Consider the following 23,485-nt stretch of genomic DNA (forward strand, 5'->3'; position numbering starts at 1 on the left):
GTGGAAATGCATAAACAACTGTAAACAACTTATGTAGAAAACGGTGGATTAAACCTGTTTTATTGCTAGCTAGACCTCTCACTTGTATGACAGTTGTATCAAATTCCATTATATTGACAACGATGCTTGAACAAAACAAACAGACATAATAATATCGCAAAGGATTTGACAAAACTATATATTCTAGAAGTGTTTAACAAACTTTCTTGTCGTTGAAAACCTCAAAACGAAAGATGCATATATAAACCATAACACAATCACTAGAAACACTGTGATTATTATGAATACTAGATAAAATGGATGATTGTTCTTTAAGAATACAATAATACTATGTAACTTTACGAACGGAAGACCCTAAAGTTCATGATCAATTGCTGATTTTTTATTTGTGCTTATCATTTAGATGTGTATGTCTCTCTCAAGTGTATTAAAAAAAAATCTTCTGAAAAAATATGTTTACAAATGTACATCCTGTTATTCTTTAACTTTTACTTAATCATCTAGTGTATTTTTCAGTCGATCTCCAAACAAATCATAACGTTAAGAATTATCCCAAGTGTATAAAATAAATAAGAACGAACTAACGACTATTTTGAAAGTCAAATTTTTCCTAATGACACAAATTACTAGTTTCCTCTATGTAGATTGCTCCTGGAATTGGAGTCTTGAGTACACGTCTGCCTTTATTAATTTATCCCTGTTTGAAAAATTTATAAAACTATGCATTTTTAAAAATGCTCTCAAATATTTGTGTGCCACATCTTGATACTCCAGCATGTCATAATTTATAACAATTATTTCTCGATTTATATCATACCTATAATTGTACCATGCATATTTCCATTCTTTATTAATCCACATTTCTGTTGAACTTTCAGAATCCTCGGACAGCAAAATTACGAAATTAAGACTGGTTGACATTATATCAATGGTTTCTTCCTCACGTGGTCGCCCTATTTGACAATCTCGATAAGGTAAAAACACACGGAATTTTTCTTCTTGAAGAAAAGGGACTAATGATGACGACAACCAATGTCGCAAATAAGTGTCATTTTCATTGCAGGATATGTAGATATCATATGCATATGCGTCTGATGGAACTACTATCCCTTTGCAGTACTTCAGAAATTTTCGTGTCATTATGAAAAGTTCAAAACGAATGGTATATATAGAAAGCGATGATATAGCTACAATAAACACTGTCACGGCAAGTGCAATGTTCAAACATAAGATAAAGTCATTGTAAAGTCTACATCCAAGTTCATGTCTAGTCATATTTAGTATGTGAATTTTTTCATTATTGTACTTGCAGTATACTCTCGTATTATTGAAACATTTGCTATGAATTGATGGCAGCCAATTTTGAAGCCAAATGTCTTTGCATTTGCAGTGAATAACGACTTCTCCTATGTTTATCTGACAAGGGTTTAAAATTTGCAAAGTACGTGGAGTGTTCGTTATTTTGTTTTTTGACAAATTAATTAAACTTACATTTCGTAATTTAAAAATAAGATCGTCTGGTATTATTTCAATCTTATTGTTTGATAAATCAAGTTTTCGTATGTATTTGCTATAATAATAAAGTAGGTTTCCATTACCAATGGTGTTGATTGCATGGTTATTATTAAGCATACTTTCTATTTTATTACTAGAAAGATCTACCTCAAGATCAGTTCGTAATGGCAACGCAGTCGGCAATCTAATCCTTCCTGTTCTTGAACAATCCACTACAGTTCTTGATCTACTAGGCTGGTAAAAACAGCGACACTTTGGAGGACATCTGTCAGCAAGTGTTAGATTACAAATTAAGCGATCGAGAGATTGACTTTTTATTATATTAATTAGAAGAACGTTTTTAAATTCTGGAGGAGAATGACAAGTTACTTCAAAATAGTTTCTATGAAACATATTTAAAATAATTGACGATTTTAGTGCAAAAAAATACATCTTGCAGTCACATATCCAATTGTTTTCTCGTAAATCAAATCCATAAGATAGTAGTTTTCCTAAGAAAAAGAAATTTCCAAATCCTATTTCAGAAAACTTAACAAAATGTGACAAATTATTGTTAGATAAATTAACAAATCCTCCATATCCAAATTGTGTATTCCTTTTGCATGTCCACTCTAGTTGATTGCTTATACTTGTTATCTTATTGAAGGAAAAATTGGTTTGGCAGAACGCTTGTTGATTTTCCCACACGATATTAGTGATATCTATTGTAGTCAAAAGGTTATTAGAGACATCAAAATTAAGAAGACTTGCAGCCATGTTTAATAACAATCCTGGTTCTATGTACCTCAAATGATTGTATGAAAGGTCAATATTTTGTAAAAACTTCATTCCGAGAAAAGTATCGTTCCTCAAATATTCTATTTTATTATGATGCATTTTCAGAGTGTCTAAGCTTTTGAGGCAAACAATATTGTCAATTCTTTTTATCTCATTATAAGAAAAATCTATTTGAATGATTCCAGTAAAATCACATAAATTTACCGGGAGCCTCTTTATCAATTTAGATACGTGTTTTATCCGGTAATGAACGTTAAAAACACTTGGTATTTCTATTTCAGGATTATCAAATATGTCATTGTACGAAACTTTCAAATTATACAGTTTTTCTCGCGTTTTATACATATTACACATACAACAACTGTCAAGATGATACTCATTCCTCCTACAAGAAGACGCACAGTGTAGATCTGTTCGGTTGAATAAAGATATGAATATGTCGGACCTAGAAAGTAAATCCACAACAACGAAACGACTGAAAATCATGAAATATATACACAAGAACTTCATTGTTCCTTGTTGTTTTACGTGCCCATTAATATGAACTCGACATTTGACAAGTTTCAATAATTATAAGTAAAAGGCTAAATTTCATATGATCCGGTACTTATTAAGTTTGGTAATTGGTTGTTTTCTATAGCCTCTTGAGATTATAAATGTATTATATAGATAGTATCTACATTCATATCATGTCATTTCCTTCTATCGAAATCAATAACGTTGAAATATGAATTAAAAGTGATGTAATTCATTTCTCTTAATGACATTTTTAATGTGGTGATATTTTTTTATATTGTATGAGAGTTTCGGTTTGAGCGCTCTAGATGAAGGTAAATATATACAAGAGTGCGAATCTGGTGTCCACTCTTATCACTTGTTAGTCATATAATTCTATAACTCAAAAATTCAACAGTGTATAATTCCGAAGAAGTACATCTAGAATATACTTAATTAATATTGTACCAAACCATATTGAATTTTGTGTTTTGTATAATTTTTGCTGTTATTGGATTTTATATTTCTGATCCTTTGGGGCGCTCATTGCAAAATTATTTGTATTTGTATTTGCATTGGATCGATAAAGTAATTTTTACACTTTGATTGAAATTTTATATACAGTACAAAATATAATTTCAAGTTGATTTGAAAATGTAAGAAATCTAATTATAGATTTACAAAAAGTTGTTGTACGCTACATAAAAAAAATCGTATACGAAAAGCTTCGTAATCAATTTGTTATATTTTGCACACTTTGGTGAGAAAGTCGATTTATTTACATTGTAAGATGATATTTTTGTTTATTTGAATATTATGATATAATGTTGTATTTGCGAACATAAAAACCAATATACGGTCAGAATAATCAAGCCTACAAGTTTTGTTAACATTTTCTTTAAAAACGACGATTTTTTTCCATTCTCAATTTTATTATCATTATATGAATAACTCTAGATTAATGAGAGGGAATAAAAGTATGCAGCTCAAAATCACATGCAAGGCAATATAGCCATATATTAAATGTACACTAACATCAACCTTATATTAATGTTCTCAACATCGAATTATCATAGTTTACTCAAAACATGCCGATATGAGTTGTCTCCCATTGACAAGTAATCAATCCAGATCATAGATCGACGGGTTGAAGCAGTTTTTAGTTTTTGACTTGTTGTGGGAAACCTGACATTTGTTAAATAAAAAGAAAAGACAAAGACAAAGACAAAAAATACCAAAAGGAATGAAAATATACATCTCATATTATACAGTATAATAATTTCATAAAAGATGGAATCACATACTATAGCCAGTAAATTATTCAATTAACAACTATTCGAACATTTCATAAGTATGTGTCAAATTTTAGCATTTCATAAAGTTTTTCACTTACCATTTGCCCCGAATGATTATTGAAATGCACATCTGAAGCTGTAGTTATTTTTCTTTTAATATTATCATGATAATAACTACCAATTATTTCTGCTAGTTAACTGTTGCCCTGTTGGTATTGATCCCTAGTTCGGTAGGCAATATTAAAGTACTGGCATGAACAACTCTGACTGCTTGTCCGGGTTTAGTCTTTCTTCTTGTCTTTTTTTAGTTTTATTAACACTTTTGACGAATATTTGTATAAAGTGTTGAACTTTCAAATATTTTAGCATCTAGCATTCCCAAAAAAGAAATTTATTGTTAAACGGCGCAAACAAATTAATGACGTCAATGTTATTACATTATTATCAAAACATGTACTTGGTTATTTAAAACTATTATTTAAACGTCTAAAAAAAATCATATGTTCATGTCAGTAGCAACATACATGCTAATATAGGTTGGTAATTATCTGGAGGTTTAACTAACAGTCAATCACTAGAGGTATATGCATCGACCTTGTAGTAGAAGAAACAATAACCGATAATGAGTTTACGCCACCAACTGTCCGTTTGACAACTTATTTCTCATTCCTGATGCTTTTAAAGGCCGAGATATTTGAAAATGCAAAACATATAAATCTTTGATTAGCTGATAAAAAAGACACCTAGAATAGCCTATTCAACCAAAGGAATCAGAAGTTTGCATAATTCTTGAGATACATTACTTCATTTAAAACGGTTTCTTAATTGTATTACAACAAATTCAATGTGAATAAAATCGTATTTTCATACCAGTGTCGATATACTGGTTCATGATTGGTGATGTCCTCAGAGCGTTACAGCAGAAGAATGAACCAAATGGTATTAATAGGAATAAAAGCAAATTGTTACTGCATCTGTCACAAATTTCGACAGTTACTTTGAAATCTTTTGCCACTCTTTTAATGACATTTTTCAGTGAAGCTCGAGACCGAAATATTTGAAATTTGAAACCTTATAAAAACATGAACGAGCTGATAAAAACTTACATCTGGGATAAGAACTTTGCTTTAGATAGATATATTCCTTATTTCAAAATCAGTGTAAAAAATATCATAATTTATATGCCAGTCCCTAACTTCTAGATATTTGGCTAGTGGTTCCTCGTAGACTATCAGTTCTCTAGCTCAGGTATTGACATTGGTAAAGTAATGGCATTAATGATGCAAATATTTAATAACTAGTAATGCTCGCGACAAAAATATTTGAAAATCCAAACATATAAAGATTGTCCAATAAAAAAAGACCTTCGAAATGAAAATACTTATGCGTTCGATGCGCTCATTTAGATAAACCTCCATCAGGCTCGCAGAAGGTCAACGATGTAGACAGATCGAAACAGACGAAGAGCTATATTATCAAAAAAATACCAGCATTTTAAATCAAATCCTCTCAGGTTTACTTTGAATGAAGTGTTGGAACCTTAGTTTCTTTATAATTTATAATTTCATAAAAGACTATTAACAAAAGTTTGTTCTAAATTCTGTCTATACAAATTTCCTGACAACCACTAATCTATTAATATCTCAGGAAATTGATAATTCACCTTCTTCTGTAAAAATCAAGCAAACATTTCAAATTGTATGCACTGAGTCTTTTTTCTTGATCTTCGACAAGAATACTCAAATTTGAAAATTTGGAAACCAAAGCTCTAGAATGAAAGCAATATGCTGTTCAATAGTGATGAATCGATAAAAATGAAACAAATCTTGGTCACAAATCAAAACAGGGGGAATCACATCAACTTTATAAGGAAGCAACATCGAACGAACAGACACGTGTCAGTTTGTGTTGATGGCGATTAAGATTATAACTCAAGGTTGACAGCTGTACCCAACTTTTTTCGCATTTTGACGATTTATGTCTGTTTGTTTTGTTCACACATAGTTGTCAATATAATGTAATTTGATGACACTGTCTTACAGATGTGAGGTTTATCTAGAGATAAAAATAAAAGGTTTTATCTACCATTTTCAACATAAGAAAACGTCTGTACCAAATCAGGAAAATGACAGGTTGATTTTGACAATTGATAAGGGACTTTCCGTTTTTTGAGAAGACATCAAAAGTTGCACAGCACCTTTGCATTGAGTATACGATGCAAATTATATTTGACTGAGAAAAAGAGACACAATTAGGACAAACCAACATAGTTCTTGATCAATAACCGTAATCTTATTTTAATTTTTGACACAGTTTTGAATTAAAAAGTGAAAGAACACACTTATCCTATAGGTCGAAGAAAGGCCGGCAATAAAATAAAAAAACCTAAAATGATAAAAAGACAAATAGATATTATGAAAAACCAATAGGATTAAATATGATTAAAACATTGGACACACTATTTATTTTAGAAAACAACACAAGCTTAAGACAACAAATGCTGAACATGTACTTCATCTTTAACTATATACAAGACAATAAAATGAAAATGTTAAGATTGAAATTTCTGCATTACAATTTACCAACCAAAAAATTACTTTTCTCTTAATAATGACCAAAACTCTGTTACGTAACATATGTAATGTAATCGAAATTATGAACATTATTTTTTTACATTCAAATTATTAAATCATTTTGGGATAAATTCAAAATAGGACATCATATAATATCTCTTGGATCACTTTTGTATGGATAAAAGATAAATAAAACAAATTACTACACTATAAATGATATACTAACAATTATACTGTTTATTGTATATATTATACATACAAAACAAGTAAATATGTTTGAAATTTTAAAATAGAAATTCTTCAACATTACGAACTATTGATAAATAAAAAAGGAAATTATGAAAACTTCCACAATTTGGTTGCAGAAAAAAGTAAATCCTCTTCTTGAGCTACAGTTTATAATATATCACATATCTTCTTTTTATTCAGTTATTACTAGCTAAATTATTATATATATTGTGTACTAACAAGTACTAGTTTCACCACTGATATGATATATACTTACGTTAACAACGTCGTGATAAGGTACCGATTCTTTATGCATCTCTTAAAAATGTAAAATTCAAATAAAATTATATATCATTTAAAAAGGAAGACAAATTATTGGCTAAAAAATCGGGTGTCATTTGAGGTGCTCGGTTAAGATTTGGTAGGTGTTGATGTTTCAGCCTTAAAAGAAACCTTTATTATGGACTATGTCATCGCAAATTATACTATTAACTTAATAATTCACACATACTTAGATGTTGTGAAAACTCCCAACACTCCCTAACCCACCTTCCGTTTTTCGTATGTAATAAAAAAAAGTATTGAAACGTCCATCGTCTTATCAAAATTATTATTTGGAAACGTCTTCAAAACTCATTTACGAAGTCGATGGGAAGGAAATTCTCAAGGGTAAATATCTATATCAATATATATCATCCACGTTTATAGTGTCTACTTATGAAGCTCTAGAGGAAAATACATTATCAAGGAGTAATATATATACTAAAGATCACAAAGACATGGCTATAAAAGATGTTTAATTGAGGAAATACAAACACTTAACGCTTAAGAAGATAATTAATATTTAAAAATGTATCTTTTAATAATATGTTACTAATGCTTATCTTCGTTCTTTTTAGTCTGAAGAGTCATGGTGCATGTTCAAAATAATACAAATCATACATTACGATTGGTGCATATGTCGTATTTTAAAACAATTTGGTTCATATGTGGTAAAGCAGTTTGTAATAACATAAACAACACGACGGGTGAAATTTTGAAAAAATCGGTTTTCATGATTTACATTTATTTGGGAAAATGCAGTTTAACAGTTTCGACTTTCATTATAACAACTGGATATGCGATTGCAAATTTTATCCATTTGTATCGCAGGCTACTTTAAGTTCGTATATTCCTCATTCAAGTCATGTCAATTTCAAATGTGACAGACCACCGCAGTTTAAGAATAAAATTATTAAAAACTTCCGGCACTATCCAGATTTACTTATCTGCAACATTTCAATGTCTGCCAGATGTCCTCATAAATGTCATTGCTTTTATCAACCAAGTCAAAACAAAACCGTTTACAAAAATTTTCTTTAGTTTTACCAGATTACGAAAACTTGGCTTTAGACTTTTCTTAGAAATTAATTAGGAATTTGCTGTGTCACAGTTAAAACGAACAACGATGATTAATATGAAACATAATCCGATAACAAGTATTGATAGGTCCTTGAGAAACTTACGGCTTTGCAATGTTATGTTAGGAAGACTAGATCTTGTTTGCACATGTAACGATCTTCGGTTCCTGAGTTGGCTGCCTTCATCAACAATGCCTTGCTATAATAACACACGGATATTCTGTAAGACCGAAACCGGTTATAAATCTATTACTATAGTTACAAAAAGCCAGCTAGGATGTACAGAATATTATCATCTTAAATGGTTCAACGTATGTTTTGGAGTCTTGTCATGATATTCTTGTCATGATATTCGCATTTACTGGCTACAATTTCAATATTGAAATTTATATTCTATGGCGACGTTTTTTTGAGAAAAGTGAGCAGGCAAGTTTCTAGAAACTCCTTCCAATATGATATTCATATATCTTGGAATGAAGACGACGATGGACTCCGTGACAGGATATCGTTTGAGCTATTGTCGCATCTTAACGATAGGGGACTTAAATCTTTTCTATCATATCGCGATTGCTAGCCTGGAAGACCACTCGAAAAAGAAATAATTGATACCGTATCAAAATTTAAAAGTATTCTTGTTCTTCTGAGTGACCTATATCATTTAGAACGTGAAAGCACGAAAACTTGGATATCTTGTGAGTGGAAATATGCCTGGTTGAATTATCGAGAAGATTTTTCGAAAAATGTTATAATCATAAATTACGATTTTCTAAATAATCGTGATGTTACTAAAAGGAATATACACGCTTTTATGAGAGCTAGTATATGCATTGATTTTTCTAACTTTAGGAAGAATATGTGGTCGACTTTAAATTCATTACTAGGACTTTCTTTTTCGAGTGATTGATTTAGATATCATCGGTTTCAAAACAGTCTGGATACAGCTACAATTTATCTACAAACATGATGTCGGTATCAATTGGTTTTCAAGTATTTTCTTTACAGTTCTCTTAACAGTTTTTGTATATGGAAAATTAAAGATTATCAGCTTTTTCTTTGAAGAACAGGATGATCCAATATTAGTATGTGTATATATAAATTAGATTATAGCAAAGTGCTTTAGACCAAACAAACTGTAAAAGTTGATGTCCCTTAATTTTGAAAATTTGAACAGTTAATAAACAAAAAATGATAATGTACAATTGAGAAACAGATTCTACTATTTCATTGTACCGTACCATTAATCATAAACATTTCACTGACAATGGAACAAATTCTTGAATAAGACTACCAATTGAGCCTTGAGTACTGTACAATATTTTATGTTTGTAAGAGAAAGATTATACCTTTCTTAATGATAAATATCCGTTAATGCTCGTACTTTCTCATTACGAGATAGATCATCATTCTCTTACATAAACATCAGTTGTCTACAAGTCAGATTACAATCGATCCGTAATTTTGAATCAAGAAGAGTTAATAAATGCGCGTGTATTCTGATACTTGGTAAACATTTGCTGATGAAATCTTAAAAACAGCTGTCACGGATGCAAAGAGCTATGGAGAAACAATTATTTTAATAGAAATATAAATCTTTGTAAGATATAGTCAAATACTATAGTTTTTCACTTCCTTTCCATCACGATATAATTAACGAGACGTTTTTTCAAACACAACCAAATATAAAAGGATATGTAAAGTAAAGCGTTTTTTAAAACAATATACGTATAAATACCTATTTGTTTTACCGATAAGAATGATACAAAGGTTCATAGTTAGTACATATATATAAATATTCATATGGACTTTGAAAAAAATACGAGTTAAAACACTTACAAATTTTGAGAGAGGCAGTCAAGGTTGTTGCTTCCAAATAAGTGCCTTTTTATTTATTTAGGGATCATGTTGAACGGCTATCTTTCTTGTAGTTAAGAGGTTTCATTGTGACTCTTTCAAATACTAGATATTGCTGGAAACACTATAATATTCCAAATATATATTTTCGTTTTATCAAGTTCTCTCTCATATCCTGCACTCATATTATGAAAATCAACTTTTAGCGTTACAATAATGCCCAGACACAGAGCAACCTAACTTTTCCTCAATTTATGAATGATCAAATTATGCTGTTAAGGAGGAACAAACATCGTCACAAAACTTAAAAGGGGCATAGAACTTTTTCATTGTACCATTATAATTGGGGATAATGTATTTTGTGTGGTGACTTTCATTGACAATAGTAAACATTTGTAGAAACAGAACGCTTTTGTGACTTCTTCATATTAATTGTATGTCTATCTCCGTATTCTAAATTCAAATCCTTGTATTTACCATTTTTGTCTAACAAATTTATTTCAGTTTACATTTTGTAATGATTTAAATGTGTTTCTTGAAAAATAAAGTTTTGTTCTTATTGTATGTCTTATCATTTTGATTTATATGTTATTTAAATGTTTTGAATTTCAAATCATGGCATTACTGCTTTTTGTTACATTTAGATTTCATTAATATTAGTTGTTTTAAATTTTGAATGCATAAACGGCGGATAATAATATCCGTTTTATGACAATGAAAAACTTTTGGAAGAATCATTTATAGCCTATGATACTGTTATCTTATCACCAATGTAATATGATATGACTTTTTTTTACTGTGATTGATAATTTGTTTTTGTTTTTTTGTTTTTTTGTATATTGCTTAATGATGGTGCTGGTTCAACTTTTTAATATATGCATACTATTTATATGTATTTAGTGTTGAATTATAACATGATCGTTCTCATTGTTGGTATGGTATGTTAAATAATCTGTATATAAAATCTGAAATTTTGTAAGTGAATGATTTGACCTCATTGAATCAGTATCCATGTTACCTTCAATTAAACCATTATGCTAAAGATGGATTACGCACGAATTGTGCGTGTTGGTTATTTAAAGGAAAAGAATGTAACCTTGAAATTGAAACAAAGGTAAATCATTTGTTATAAGACAACAGAAAGACTAAGTATGTTAAAAATGGACCCTAAAACCATTTCCAAGTATGTGAAAGGAAAATCAACATAAAACCAAACACCGAGGTTAATTCTAAGCGGCAAGTCCCTAGCAAATGACAAACCAAAAGCTTAAAGACAACAAACAAATGGAAAACAACCGTCTAAATCCTTATAAATTGTGATGGATATTATCTATAACACTATAAGAAATCTGTACGCGAACATAATTTAGATTTTCTTTTCTTCATACTTTAAGTTGATGGACATATAGATATAACTTCCCCTTCCATTGACGTAGATGTAGAAGATGCAAGGATCAAAAAGATATTTGGTAACTTACCTCTCAAACAAATTTATCATTTGAGGAATAACATACTTATAAGCATTTAAGAAAATACTTGAAAGACCTGCTAGCTTATAAATGAAGATCACTTCATCCTCTCATAAGTTTTCAAGAGATGATGTTAAAAACATAGAGGAATCATATATCATAACTGCCGTAAAACAACTTAGTTGGTGTCTTGTTTTATATGATCATTCGGATAAATATGTTTTTTGAACTCATTTTGGGAATTCTTTTTGTACAAACGGATCAATATCCGAAAATAGATAATTTGCCTCACTATCTATTTTCATGAGGAGAATATCCTGATCAAGACTCAAAACCGATAGCAAACATTTTACAGAAAGCGTTACAAACACAATTTCAACGAAAGGATTTAACGTGTAGCTCGTTCTCACGTAATGTAGCAAATTGTGTTTGCACCACCTATCAGATGTTTGACAGTATCGGCAAGCTATCTATTGAAAGAAAGACAGGTAACAAAAGTTATGAAAGTTTAGCTGTCATAACACCGACGTTGCGTCATTCACTTTATTACATAATAAGTCGTCATAACAATTTGCAAAGTTTTCCAAGTAATATCTGTGAATTTCCGGAAATTGCATATTTGGATTGGTCCTACAACAAAATAACGGACATTGATCTTGTGCCATGTATTACATTATTAGATACATTCATACTCCAACATAACCTGGTAGAGTACCTGAGTAATATAACATTTCTTCATTTGAGATTCATTCGTGTAATTGACTTGTCTCATAACAGACTGAAATTTATCGAACCTGGATTTTTAATTAACGTAAATGGAAGTTTGTTTGAATTCGATGTTTCATACAATTATCTTACTACGCTTGATATAACAAATATATTATGGAAACAGCTCGTCTTTTGTAAGGCAAATTTTTCAAATAACTTTATAAGCTCTATAACAAACGAATTAAATTGGAAAAGTCAAGATAATTCCGAGTTTTCTTATTTTGGAGTACTGGATGGGCGCATAACAATTTATCATACTTTTCAATTTTTAATGACAATGGACTTAAAGTTAGACATGCAGGAAAATTAAGTGGCTGGTGGATACAAGTGACAGGAAATCAGTGGATTTGCGATTGTAAAGTTTACCCATTTGCTAAGATATCTGAAATGCAAGTCAAAAGCTTTCACAGACTAGATTTTTATATGACTTGTGATTCTCCTGCAAACATGAAGAAGAGAAAATTGTTCGACATCATCAAAAATTCTGAACTTGATCAATTAATTTGTAACTTGTCATTAGCCGACCGTTGTCCACCACAATGCCGTTGTTTTTATCAACCTGCTATAGGCAACAGAACAGTTGTTGACTGCTCTGGATCAGGATTAACAAGATTTCCTTCAGCTCTACCCTTGTATGACCATCTTCAAATAGATTTCACAAACAATAGCATAAGAAATTTAAAAAGAATAGAACAGTTTGGGCTAAACTTTTTTGAAAGGATAAAGAAACTTGATCTTTCAAACAACCAAATCATAACCATTTCAGATATAGTGCTGTATCGTTTTAGAATAATACAACTGGTCAATATGAGAAACAATGCAATAAAACGGATTCCAAGGTCATTACAGATGCTGAAGCCATGTCAGGTTGCTTTCGGACAACTTATTATGAAATGTAAATGCGAGGATCTTTGGCTGAAGACGTGGTTACCATTGCAATTCCAAAGCTGTGCTACGAACACCCAAGTTTTATGCGAACATAATGGACTACTACGTTCTATTACTAAAATGGGAAAAGTCGATCTTGGATGTCCTGAGACAAATAACAATGGTTCGTTGTTAAACATTTCGATATGCTCAGCATTTGCTACAGTAATCATAATTGCATCGTTTATATTCAATTTCCGGTCTGAAGTTTTTATATTAACACGATCGTTATTCAACTTTGTAAAGAAGCCAGTAGCACCAAATTGTATAAAACACGACATATATATTTCAGTAAATGAGGATGATCCACTAGTTCGAAAATGGTTGTTAACTTCCTTGGTTCCTTATCTTGAGGGAAAAGGGATTGATGTGTTTTTATTTTTCAGGGACAGTGAATTCGGAGCTCCTCGGGAACAAGAGACGATTGAAGTCATGTCCAAAAGTCGTAATTTTATAATACTTCTTAGTGACATTACAAATGGCAGTCAGGAATGGAATAAGAAAGAATGGAAATATGCTTGGAATTATTACAAATGTGACTTCAGTAGGAACCTTATTGTCATCAATTACGATTTCGTAAAATGCGATGATACTGTAAATAAGTTCTTTCGAGGATTTTTTACTCTTAGAAAGGTCATTAATTTCTCGAATTTTGATAATAAAATTGAAGAAGATATTTTAACAATGCTGGAATAAGATAAGTCTTTGTAACTGACGAATTACTGTTATTTTCCTGTTGAAGGATTTGTTGAAGTAATATGAACTAGAACATTTTTAAGCTTTCTTGTATTTCATGAATAGACTCTATGAAAGAAGTGAGAGTAACGATACCAAATGTATATTTGTCAAAAAATATAATGGCAAGTCTTAAAAAAAAGAGTTACGAACAAACAACAATCACCATTTTACAAAACACGATATCAATTTCACAGACTGAGCAAGACGAACCTCACCGATGGTTATAATGGGTGCTGCCCCAGAGCGTAATCAGATCCAACTTAATTTGTGACTCCCGTTATATCGCTCCAATGAGATATGTTAATAAGCTATACCATCTGATCTTTTTATTTTGCAATAGTTAAATGACTCTCATCTAACTCTACCATATCACCAAATTCATAGGTGGGTATGAAAATTGATACTTTCTTTGATTCATTAGTTACCCATTCTACACTGATGCCAACTCATTATAGACATTATGAAATGGCATAGTACATAGGTTAATGTGAGTTGTGAACGTTACTTGATTACACAACAAGAAACAAACCATATACCGAAGGACGTAATATGTCATTCGATACTGTTTGTTACGTTGAACAATGTTACAATTTCCCAAACAATGACATTCATTCGACTTTTAGTGAATTTATTTGATAAATGTTCGATACAATATGAATATATAAATAAACCGATGTGGTATGTTGGAAAATCAGACAAAAATATAATAGAGTTCTAATGATGAGAACGTTAGCATTTATAGAATGCTGTTTGACCATCAACAATGAGTAAATCGATACCATATAGCCACTTATAGAACACACTGACAAGAAAATATAAACCATTCTAACGAGAACGAGAATCTGCAAAATTTATCATAATTCTATTTACGAAAAATAAATATATCGGACATTAACCAATTAGGATAACGTCTTTATTATGACATTGGAAAACGACATTAAGAATGTGACCCGGATAAACATTTGTGTCAGCATTTATCCCGTTTTCCGTATCTAGGGCAGTGTTGTTACAGCACAACATAAATAAACTGTGAAAATAAGTTAAAATTAGCTCAATATTAAGCGTTATTAAACAAAAACAACAACATAACATAAATAATAGATTTACAGCACATATATCAGAATATCAGATACCTAAATTTACTTCAAATCTTTTACGAAAATCTAAAAATAATTATGACGCACAGTACACATGGTACAGCGTCAAAATATAAGATAAATTTTGTTCAAAAGGTTTCACCTCCTTTTAAATGTTTAGTCAATAGTTATCAGAGGTACCAGGATTATAATTTAATAGTCAAGTTAGGTCAATAAAACTTAATTTGAAAAATTTTAATAGCACATTAAAGCTCGGGTTGTCGATTAGTCAATTACATTTTGTGCGCCCGGTATTTGAGCTCTATATGATACATGGTCGTCGTTTTAAGTTTGCAACTACTTGAACAATTTCAATATATGGTATTATTTGAAGTATTAACGTTCAAGATGGTATGAAGTGTCATACTTTAAGCAATTATAATTTTTGAAAAGCATTAGAAATTTAAAAATAGCACACGAAGTCTTCCTGGTTAGCTTGATATATTTCGTGTCTTCGATAAAAGCCCTCTGTAATGCACACATATCACAAAATGAAAAATAACTTGAAAAAGAATAAATGAAACCAATTTTAAGAGACTGCTAATATTTGCTGATATATAGAACATAATACGGTCGTCACTAAATATACAAGATATGCATAGCGTTTATTCAATACCTTACTTAGATTGAAACTTTAATTCTGCATACAACAAATACTGATTCAAAAATGGTGATTGTTTCTTATCGATTTCAAAAAGAATATAGAGTTTTCTTTTCTCTTTTTAAATATTTAATTGTTAGAAGGATTATTAATTCGTCCACTATCGACTGTTTATGATTAGAAAAATCAATAAATTGTCAAACTCATAGAAAAAATCCCCGATATCGTTTTGCAATTTAATTAGCCTCCATCAGATCGTAAATAACAATGATTATTTCCCTGTTGCTCTTTGTCATTACTGATATCGAAACGAATTGTTCATGACTCCGGACAAGAATTGTATAGTTTTGCTACATTTTAAATCATTCTTTAGAAGACATTGTTGTTACCAAATATATTAACAAGTGCATTGTTTTATTATATTGTCCAGATGGATGTTGTAAGGGTTAAGTTCCCCAAAAGATGTGTAATATAAATAAATATGGTTTTCTCTTAAATCTATTTCTGATGTCCTTAAACGAAACAAATGTGAGTATGGTAATTCATTGATTTTGTTGTTTAGAATATGTCAATTGCAATGTTGTGTGTTTGATTTTATAAAGATAAAACACACGAACGAATGCACATAGATATGCATGTTGTCATTTTAATAACATTTATATACAAAATCAAATAATAGAAACGGAAGAACAAACATATGTTATCTGTGACTCAAATTGAAATATCGTTATATATAGCATAATTTAATATAGGATTCATTTTCTTCAATTCTGCCATGATTACATCATGTACATGAATTCTCATTCTGAACCTAAATGCACATGTCTATCAAAAACATTCATAATCTTCGTACAGAAACAAAATAAAATTTGAAAATTCTCTACCAAACTCTATATATTTCTTTTACTCTGAATGTTGTACTTTATTTGACCTTTTTATTTTTTTTTATTATAGCGTCAATAATAAGTCTTATCCAACCAAAACGTGCATCTGGTGAACACAATTAATAAGACTTGTATTCCTATGCGTTTTTTTTGGACATTCATCGATGATTCACTTCGCACACGGATTTTCTAACTCGTACAGTCTCAGTCAAAATACGTTTTTCTTTTGAAGTGCTAAATAAATTTATCTGCTGTTGAAAACCCCAAAATGGAAGATGCATATAAAATCCATAACACAATCACTTTAGATATGTAACGTTATTATGGATACTATATCAAATGGCTAATTAACTATAAAAACGGAAGACCTTTAAGTTTATGGTCAATTGCAGAGTTTTAATTATGTTTCTCGTTTACATATGTATGTCTCATAATCACATTAACCAGTTCGTTTCGTCTGATAGTCCTACAATGAGTGAGGATTGGATATTGTTTGATATCAACCAGAGTTTATCAATTTCAATATAATAATAAACGAGTCTTCGGTGCGTTTATTATAACTATTAGAATTATAAAAAGAAAGTTATTAGTAAGCGATGTTCAATTAAATATCACAAGTTGTTTAATCTATTTCTCTCCTGTTCAGCACTCTCATCGTTTCTATAAATAGTTGATCACACACATGTATGATGTCATACATTTCAAATGTCCTGTTCCTGTGTCAAATGTTTATAACAGCAGACAGTTTAAAACTGTTTTACCCTTCAGAATGTAAAAATATTTGATGAAAAGATGATGTTTAGGTGAAAAGTTTTGATGTGTTTTTCTTATTATTGAAGACATTACTATATTACGTTGCCGATATGTCTATTCCTAAAGAATTCGTAACGTTAAAGAATCATCCAAAGTGTATGAAATTTATATGGACTATTTAACTTCAACGATGCGTAAGATGTTTTTGAAAGTCATAGTATTCCTACTGACAAAATTTGCTAGTATTGCTCTACGTAGATTGTTTCTTGAATTCTTTATTAACTTGTTCTTAATAAGATATCAAATATATGCGTGATAATGCTGCGATCTATGCTGGTGTCTATTTTATGTTGAATAAATTGTTATAGACGCCGATTTGATAAAAAGCCTCTCGTTAAAGGTTTCTAATGCACCTATCTAACACACAGCTAATTTTGGTATCAATTAAAAGAAAAACTTCTAGAGCATACGATGTGGGTGGTCGTCAAAGTTCCCAATGGTCACGTTTTTTTTTGCAAATCTCACGAGAACACAGACATGTTGAAATACTTTGGATTAATACGGTGACATTTAACATTGAATATGTCGGCATTGTTGTAAATATATTATTCATTTTTATCTAAGATAGCTTCTACTACATTCTAAAAAGACATCAAATCCCAAAAAAAAAGAAGATTTTATGAAAAATTAGTTATTTCAGAGGCATCTGTCAGACCAACCCTAAAATGTAAAATAAAACCCATATTTTTTTAAGATTGTCAGTGTCAATGACTTATTAAAACTCTCATATGTTTTGTTTTTATAAATTCCATATACCTTGAAAAGATTGCGACACACATCGAAGCTTACTGATGGATAATAAATGTTTGACGACTTTTCTAAAATCTGCTTTATAAAACAGTTTTCTGGATCTGTATCGTGTTAATCCCAGACGCTCAAAATTTATATAAACCGAATATCTAATATGCACAGGTAGCATTTAAGCTGCAAAAACACAAGTCGTGTTTTAACATATTACTAAATCAATATTCGTATATGTGTTAACGAAAGACCATTTTAAGCATTACTAACGATATTGGCATGTGATATGTAAGCAGCAGACTGCATTTTGTAAAATAGTATATTCTTAAATATTATCAAAATTACTCATCATGGATGGGTGTCCAAGTCCTGTGAAATTTGCGGTATTCCAGGTTCAAATGTATGTGAGGAGATAAATGGTGAAACTGAGCATCTGGAACACCAAAAAGTAGCTCGAGGTCGCACAAAAACCCTGCCAAAACACGAGAAAGTATTTTCCCTTACCACATGTGCTCCTTTTACAAAGCCGAAGCAATGAGCTGAACCTAGCCACAAGAATGACGTTTGTTCAAAGCTTTCTGCGTGTGAACTTCCCTATGCTGAAACCTCAGATCTTATCTCGTGCTCCTTAGAAATTTATCAAGGACTATTGTTGACCTTCAATACAAACAACCTTCGTTTGAAGGGCAACAAATTCTATTCTGAACTGGATTCAACAATCAGATCTCGAATATTATCAGCTACCCGCCAATCATTGACGCAAAACCTTCCGACATGGGCACTGTGTATACAACAATGACGAGGTGGGCTGATATGTGCCAGAAGGCTGGTCAACCATTTTCTATTCAAACTTTTGATTTACAATTGTACGCAGTGACACAACAGGTAAAATGGGATAGACCTTCTGAGTTTGATTCACACATTTAACGTCTTGGTGGCTTTTATACCCTATCATGTTTTATTTCATCAATAGCTAAAATATGGGGAGATGGTGGTCTCCGCGACCTGCTAGTTGATTCCGGTGTGTACGCAGCAGCAACGGTAGCGCAAATGCTTTCAGGAAAACTGTTCAACCATGCAGTTAGAAGACTCACACTCCTTTATGAGACATTGAAAACACCTTGGATCTGTTCGTTTTTTGTTTGGATCAGACAAAAATATGTTTAGAAATTCGTGAAAGCATTTTTGTATTCCTCACAGAGTGTCATTAAAGTTTTATGAGTAATGGCCGTTCATTTGACATGCTTCGAGAACCGGGTGGTCATGTTCTCCTACATTTCGTTATTGGGATATGCTACTACAAGCTTTAGAAATTATGCTGATATCCGAGCTGAAAGAAATCGCCTTTGGTCTTTTCATTTGCATTCTATTTTCCCAATGCTACCTTACTTCTTTGTAGCCAACAAAAACAATTATTCCAGAGGGGACTCCTGTCTACCTTTTAGATATGCTAAACCTGCGAACTGAGGCAGAAGGTCTTTGTTCGATGGGTCTCTTCCCTGTTCGTGAAAAAGTTGGATCGTTCAATGGCGTTTGGAGCGACATGGCAACAGAAAAAACAGTGATAAAACAAATTCAAAAGGAGACGGTGGCATTGTTGGTTTAACAAGGAAGAAGGCTTCATTGATAAGATGGAATTTTACAAGGCATGTGCTAATTCAGATAACATCGGCCATGACAGCACGTGCGGGTCTTGTCCAGGTTGATAAACAATTTTACGATAAGCAAAACCAGCTGCAATGAAAAGAGATGGAAAAAATGTCCAAGATCTAATTATTTATATAACAGAAAATATGACAAATCAATTTGACGTTGATAATCACCCCTGTCAGCTTATTAACATTTCATATTAATATTCTTCCTCAGTCATAATTACCTTCAATCATTACCGAACTGAACAAAGAAATAACATGACGGGTGCCGTATACGGTACAGGAAATGCTCATCCTTCCGGAGCACCTGATTTCACTCCCGGTTTTTAGTAGAGTTCGTGTTGTTTCTTCGTGTTGAACTTTTTCATTATGCTACTTGCAATATACTCTCGTATTATCATGATTATTGAAACATTGCTCTGAATTGATGGCAGCCAATTGTGAAGCCAAATGTCTTTGCATTTACAATGAATAACGATTTCTCCTATGTAAATCTGACAAGGGTTTAAAAATTTGCAAAATACGGGGATTTTTTGTCATTTTGTTTTTTGACCAATTAATAAAACTTACGTTTCTTAATTTAGCAATCAAATTGTTACGTATTTTTTCATTTCTATTGTCCGATAAATCCAGTTTTCTCGTAAATCAAATCCATAGGATAGCAGTTTTCCTAAAAAAATAATATATCTAAATCCAATTTCACAAAACTTCACGAAATGTTATAGGATTAAACACATTTTTTATAGAGGTTATTGATGTGTAAACCGGGGCGATTAACTCACAAACTGAATAAAAGTCCGAAGGACTTTTATGTTAAGTTTGTGAGTAAGAGCCCCGGTTTACACATCAATAACCTCTAGAAAAAATGTGTTTAATCCTTATTATTCTTCAGCCAAACATTTCTGATGTTTAAGGAACATTTTTTGATGTCTACGATATTAACCATCAAATGCACACTGGCATGTCGTAACTAAGGAGTACGCCGCCATCTTGACTTTCTAAATACCATACATGACCGATAAATACAACAGAATCTAAAATGATATAGCACCTACCTCAAAAACTTCATTTTTATTAGTTATTTCCGAATTTGAAACGTAAGAGTAACGAAATAATCTTTCGTTTGAAAGTTTTCCTTCGTATGACGTCGTATTTTTCCCTGACGTAAATTCGCCAAATCATTCGTGAAATTTCCCGGAATTTTATATGAATTTAAATTTTATGTACATTTTTAAAGTTTTAAGGCATTTTTTTCTTTTATGTTTTTTATGCATTAAAATAGAAACAAGTGAACTTTTATGCTTTTTTTTCAATCTCAATTTGCTGAAAATCCCAGGATCCCTGCATGTATGTGTATTGCGCATGAATATATCACAGTGAAGTTTATGAAAGTAGTTTTGAAAACATGGTTTATTGAAGTGTAAACCAAAGGAAAAATGTGGAATTGACCAATCCCGTTCAAGTATTTATAGATATGCAAATCATATAAGAATTATGACAAATTATTGTTAGACAAATTAACAAATCCTCCATATCCAAATTGTGTATTCCTTTTGCATGTCCAATCTAGTTGATTGCTTATACTTGTTATCTTATTAAAGGAAAAATCGGTTTCGCAGAACGCTGGTTGATTTTCCCACAAAATATTGGTGATATCTACCGGTGTCAATAAATTATTAGACATCAAAATTAAGGAGACTTGCAGCCATGTTTAATAACAATCCTGGTGTTATGTACTTCAAACGGTTGTATGAATGGTCAATATTGCGTTAATCTTTTATTCCAATAAAGGCATCGCTCCTCAAAAATTCTTTTTTGTTATTACGCATTTTCAAGTGTCTAGACTTTTGATGCAAGAAATATTGTCAATTCTGTTTATCTGATTGTACGAAAAAATCCATTTGAACGATTCCAGTAAAATCACATAGGTTGACTGGGAGATTTGTTATATACCTGGATAAGTGTTTTATCTGGTAATGAACGTCCAAAATATTTCAGGATATTCCAAAATGTCATTGTACAAAACTTTCAATGAATACAGTTTTTCTCTCGTTTTTTACATACTACACATACAACAACTGACAAGATGATATTCATTCCTCCTACAAGAAGAAGAGCAATATATATCTGTTCTGTTGAATAAAGTTTTGTATATGTCGGTCCTAGAAAGTAAATCCACAAAAACGAAACGACTAAAAATCATAAAATATATGCACAAGAACCTCATTGTTCCTTGTTGTTTTAGCTGCATATTAGTATGAGCTCGATATTTGACAAGTTTCTATATTAATCTTACTATGAACTCGACGTTTCTATATTTATAAGTAAAAGTGTAAAATTTCATATGAGCCGGTACTTATTAGGTTTGCTAATTGGTTGTTTTCTATAGCCTCTTGCGTTTATAAATGAATTATATAGATTGAAATGTAGTATCTAACATCATATCTTGTCATTTTCCTCTATTGAATTCAATAACGTTGAAATATGAATTAAAAGTGATGTAACTCATTTCACTTAATGACATTTTTTAATGTGGTGATTTTTTTTTAGATTTTTTGGAGAGTTTCGGTTTGAACGCTCTAGATGAAGATAAATCTATACCAGAGTGCGAATCTGGTGTCGACACTTATCACTTGTTAATCATATAATTCTATAACTCAGGCATACAACAGTGTATGATTAAGAAAAAGTACTTCTAGAGGACATTGGATCGATCTAGTTTTTCTTACATTTTTATTGAAATTTATACACTACAGATTATAATTTCAAGTTGGTTGGAATATTTATCAGAGGTACAAGGAAAATGTGAAAAATTAAACTATAGATTTACAAACAGTTGTTGTACGGTATTTAAAAAATCGCATACGAAAAACTCATTAATCAGTTTGTAATCTATTGTAATTTAGAAATCGGTCGGTAAATTCGCATTGTAAGATGATATTTTTTTTATATCTAAATAATCTGACATATTTGTTGTTTTTCGAACATAAAAAACCAATACACGGTCAGAATAATCTTTGGCTACCAGTTTTGTTAACACGTTCTTTAAAAACAACTCATTACATGAATAACTAAACATTTATAAAAGGGTATGAAAGTAAACAGCTTAAAATCACATTCAAGGCAATATAGCCATATAAAAAGTATACCCATCATCAACCTCATATTAATGTTCATTAATGTTCTCGAAATCGAATTATCTTAGAAATATACCCAAAAAATGCTATTAAGCCGATATGAGTTATCTCTCGTTAACAACTAATCAATACAAATCATAGATCGTTGTGTTAAAGCAGTTTTTCGTCTTGTTTCAGGAAACTTGACGGCTGTTAAATGAAAAGAAAAGAACAAAACAAAAAACAAAGATTGAAAATATATCTTATATTATACTGTATAATAATTTTATAGAGGACGGAATCACATAATATAGCAAATGAATTATTCGATAAACAAATAGTCGAACATTTCATAATTATGTATCAAATTATGGCATTTCATAATGTTATTTACTTTACTGTTGCCACGAATGATTATCGAAAAGCACATCTGAAGCAGTAGTATTTTTACTTTTAATATAATAACTACCAATTTGTTCTGCTAGTGAAATGTCGCCCTGTTGATA

General features: G+C 31.0%; 1 protein-coding gene across 1 annotated transcript; it reads left to right on the plus strand.

Annotated features, from left to right (window-relative positions):
- The first annotated feature begins 11,661 nt into the window (after window positions 1-11,661).
- LOC139528219 (toll-like receptor 7) lies at window positions 11,662-14,071 on the plus strand. Its single transcript, XM_071324102.1, has one exon. The coding sequence runs from the start codon at window positions 12,759-12,761 to the stop codon at window positions 13,992-13,994; it is 1,236 nt and encodes a 411-aa protein (XP_071180203.1). The 5' UTR covers window positions 11,662-12,758; the 3' UTR covers window positions 13,995-14,071.
- The last annotated feature ends 9,414 nt before the right edge of the window (window positions 14,072-23,485 follow it).

This window comes from Mytilus edulis, chromosome 6, assembly GCF_963676685.1.
Source record: "Mytilus edulis chromosome 6, xbMytEdul2.2, whole genome shotgun sequence".
Classification (NCBI taxonomy): domain Eukaryota; kingdom Metazoa; phylum Mollusca; class Bivalvia; order Mytilida; family Mytilidae; genus Mytilus; species Mytilus edulis.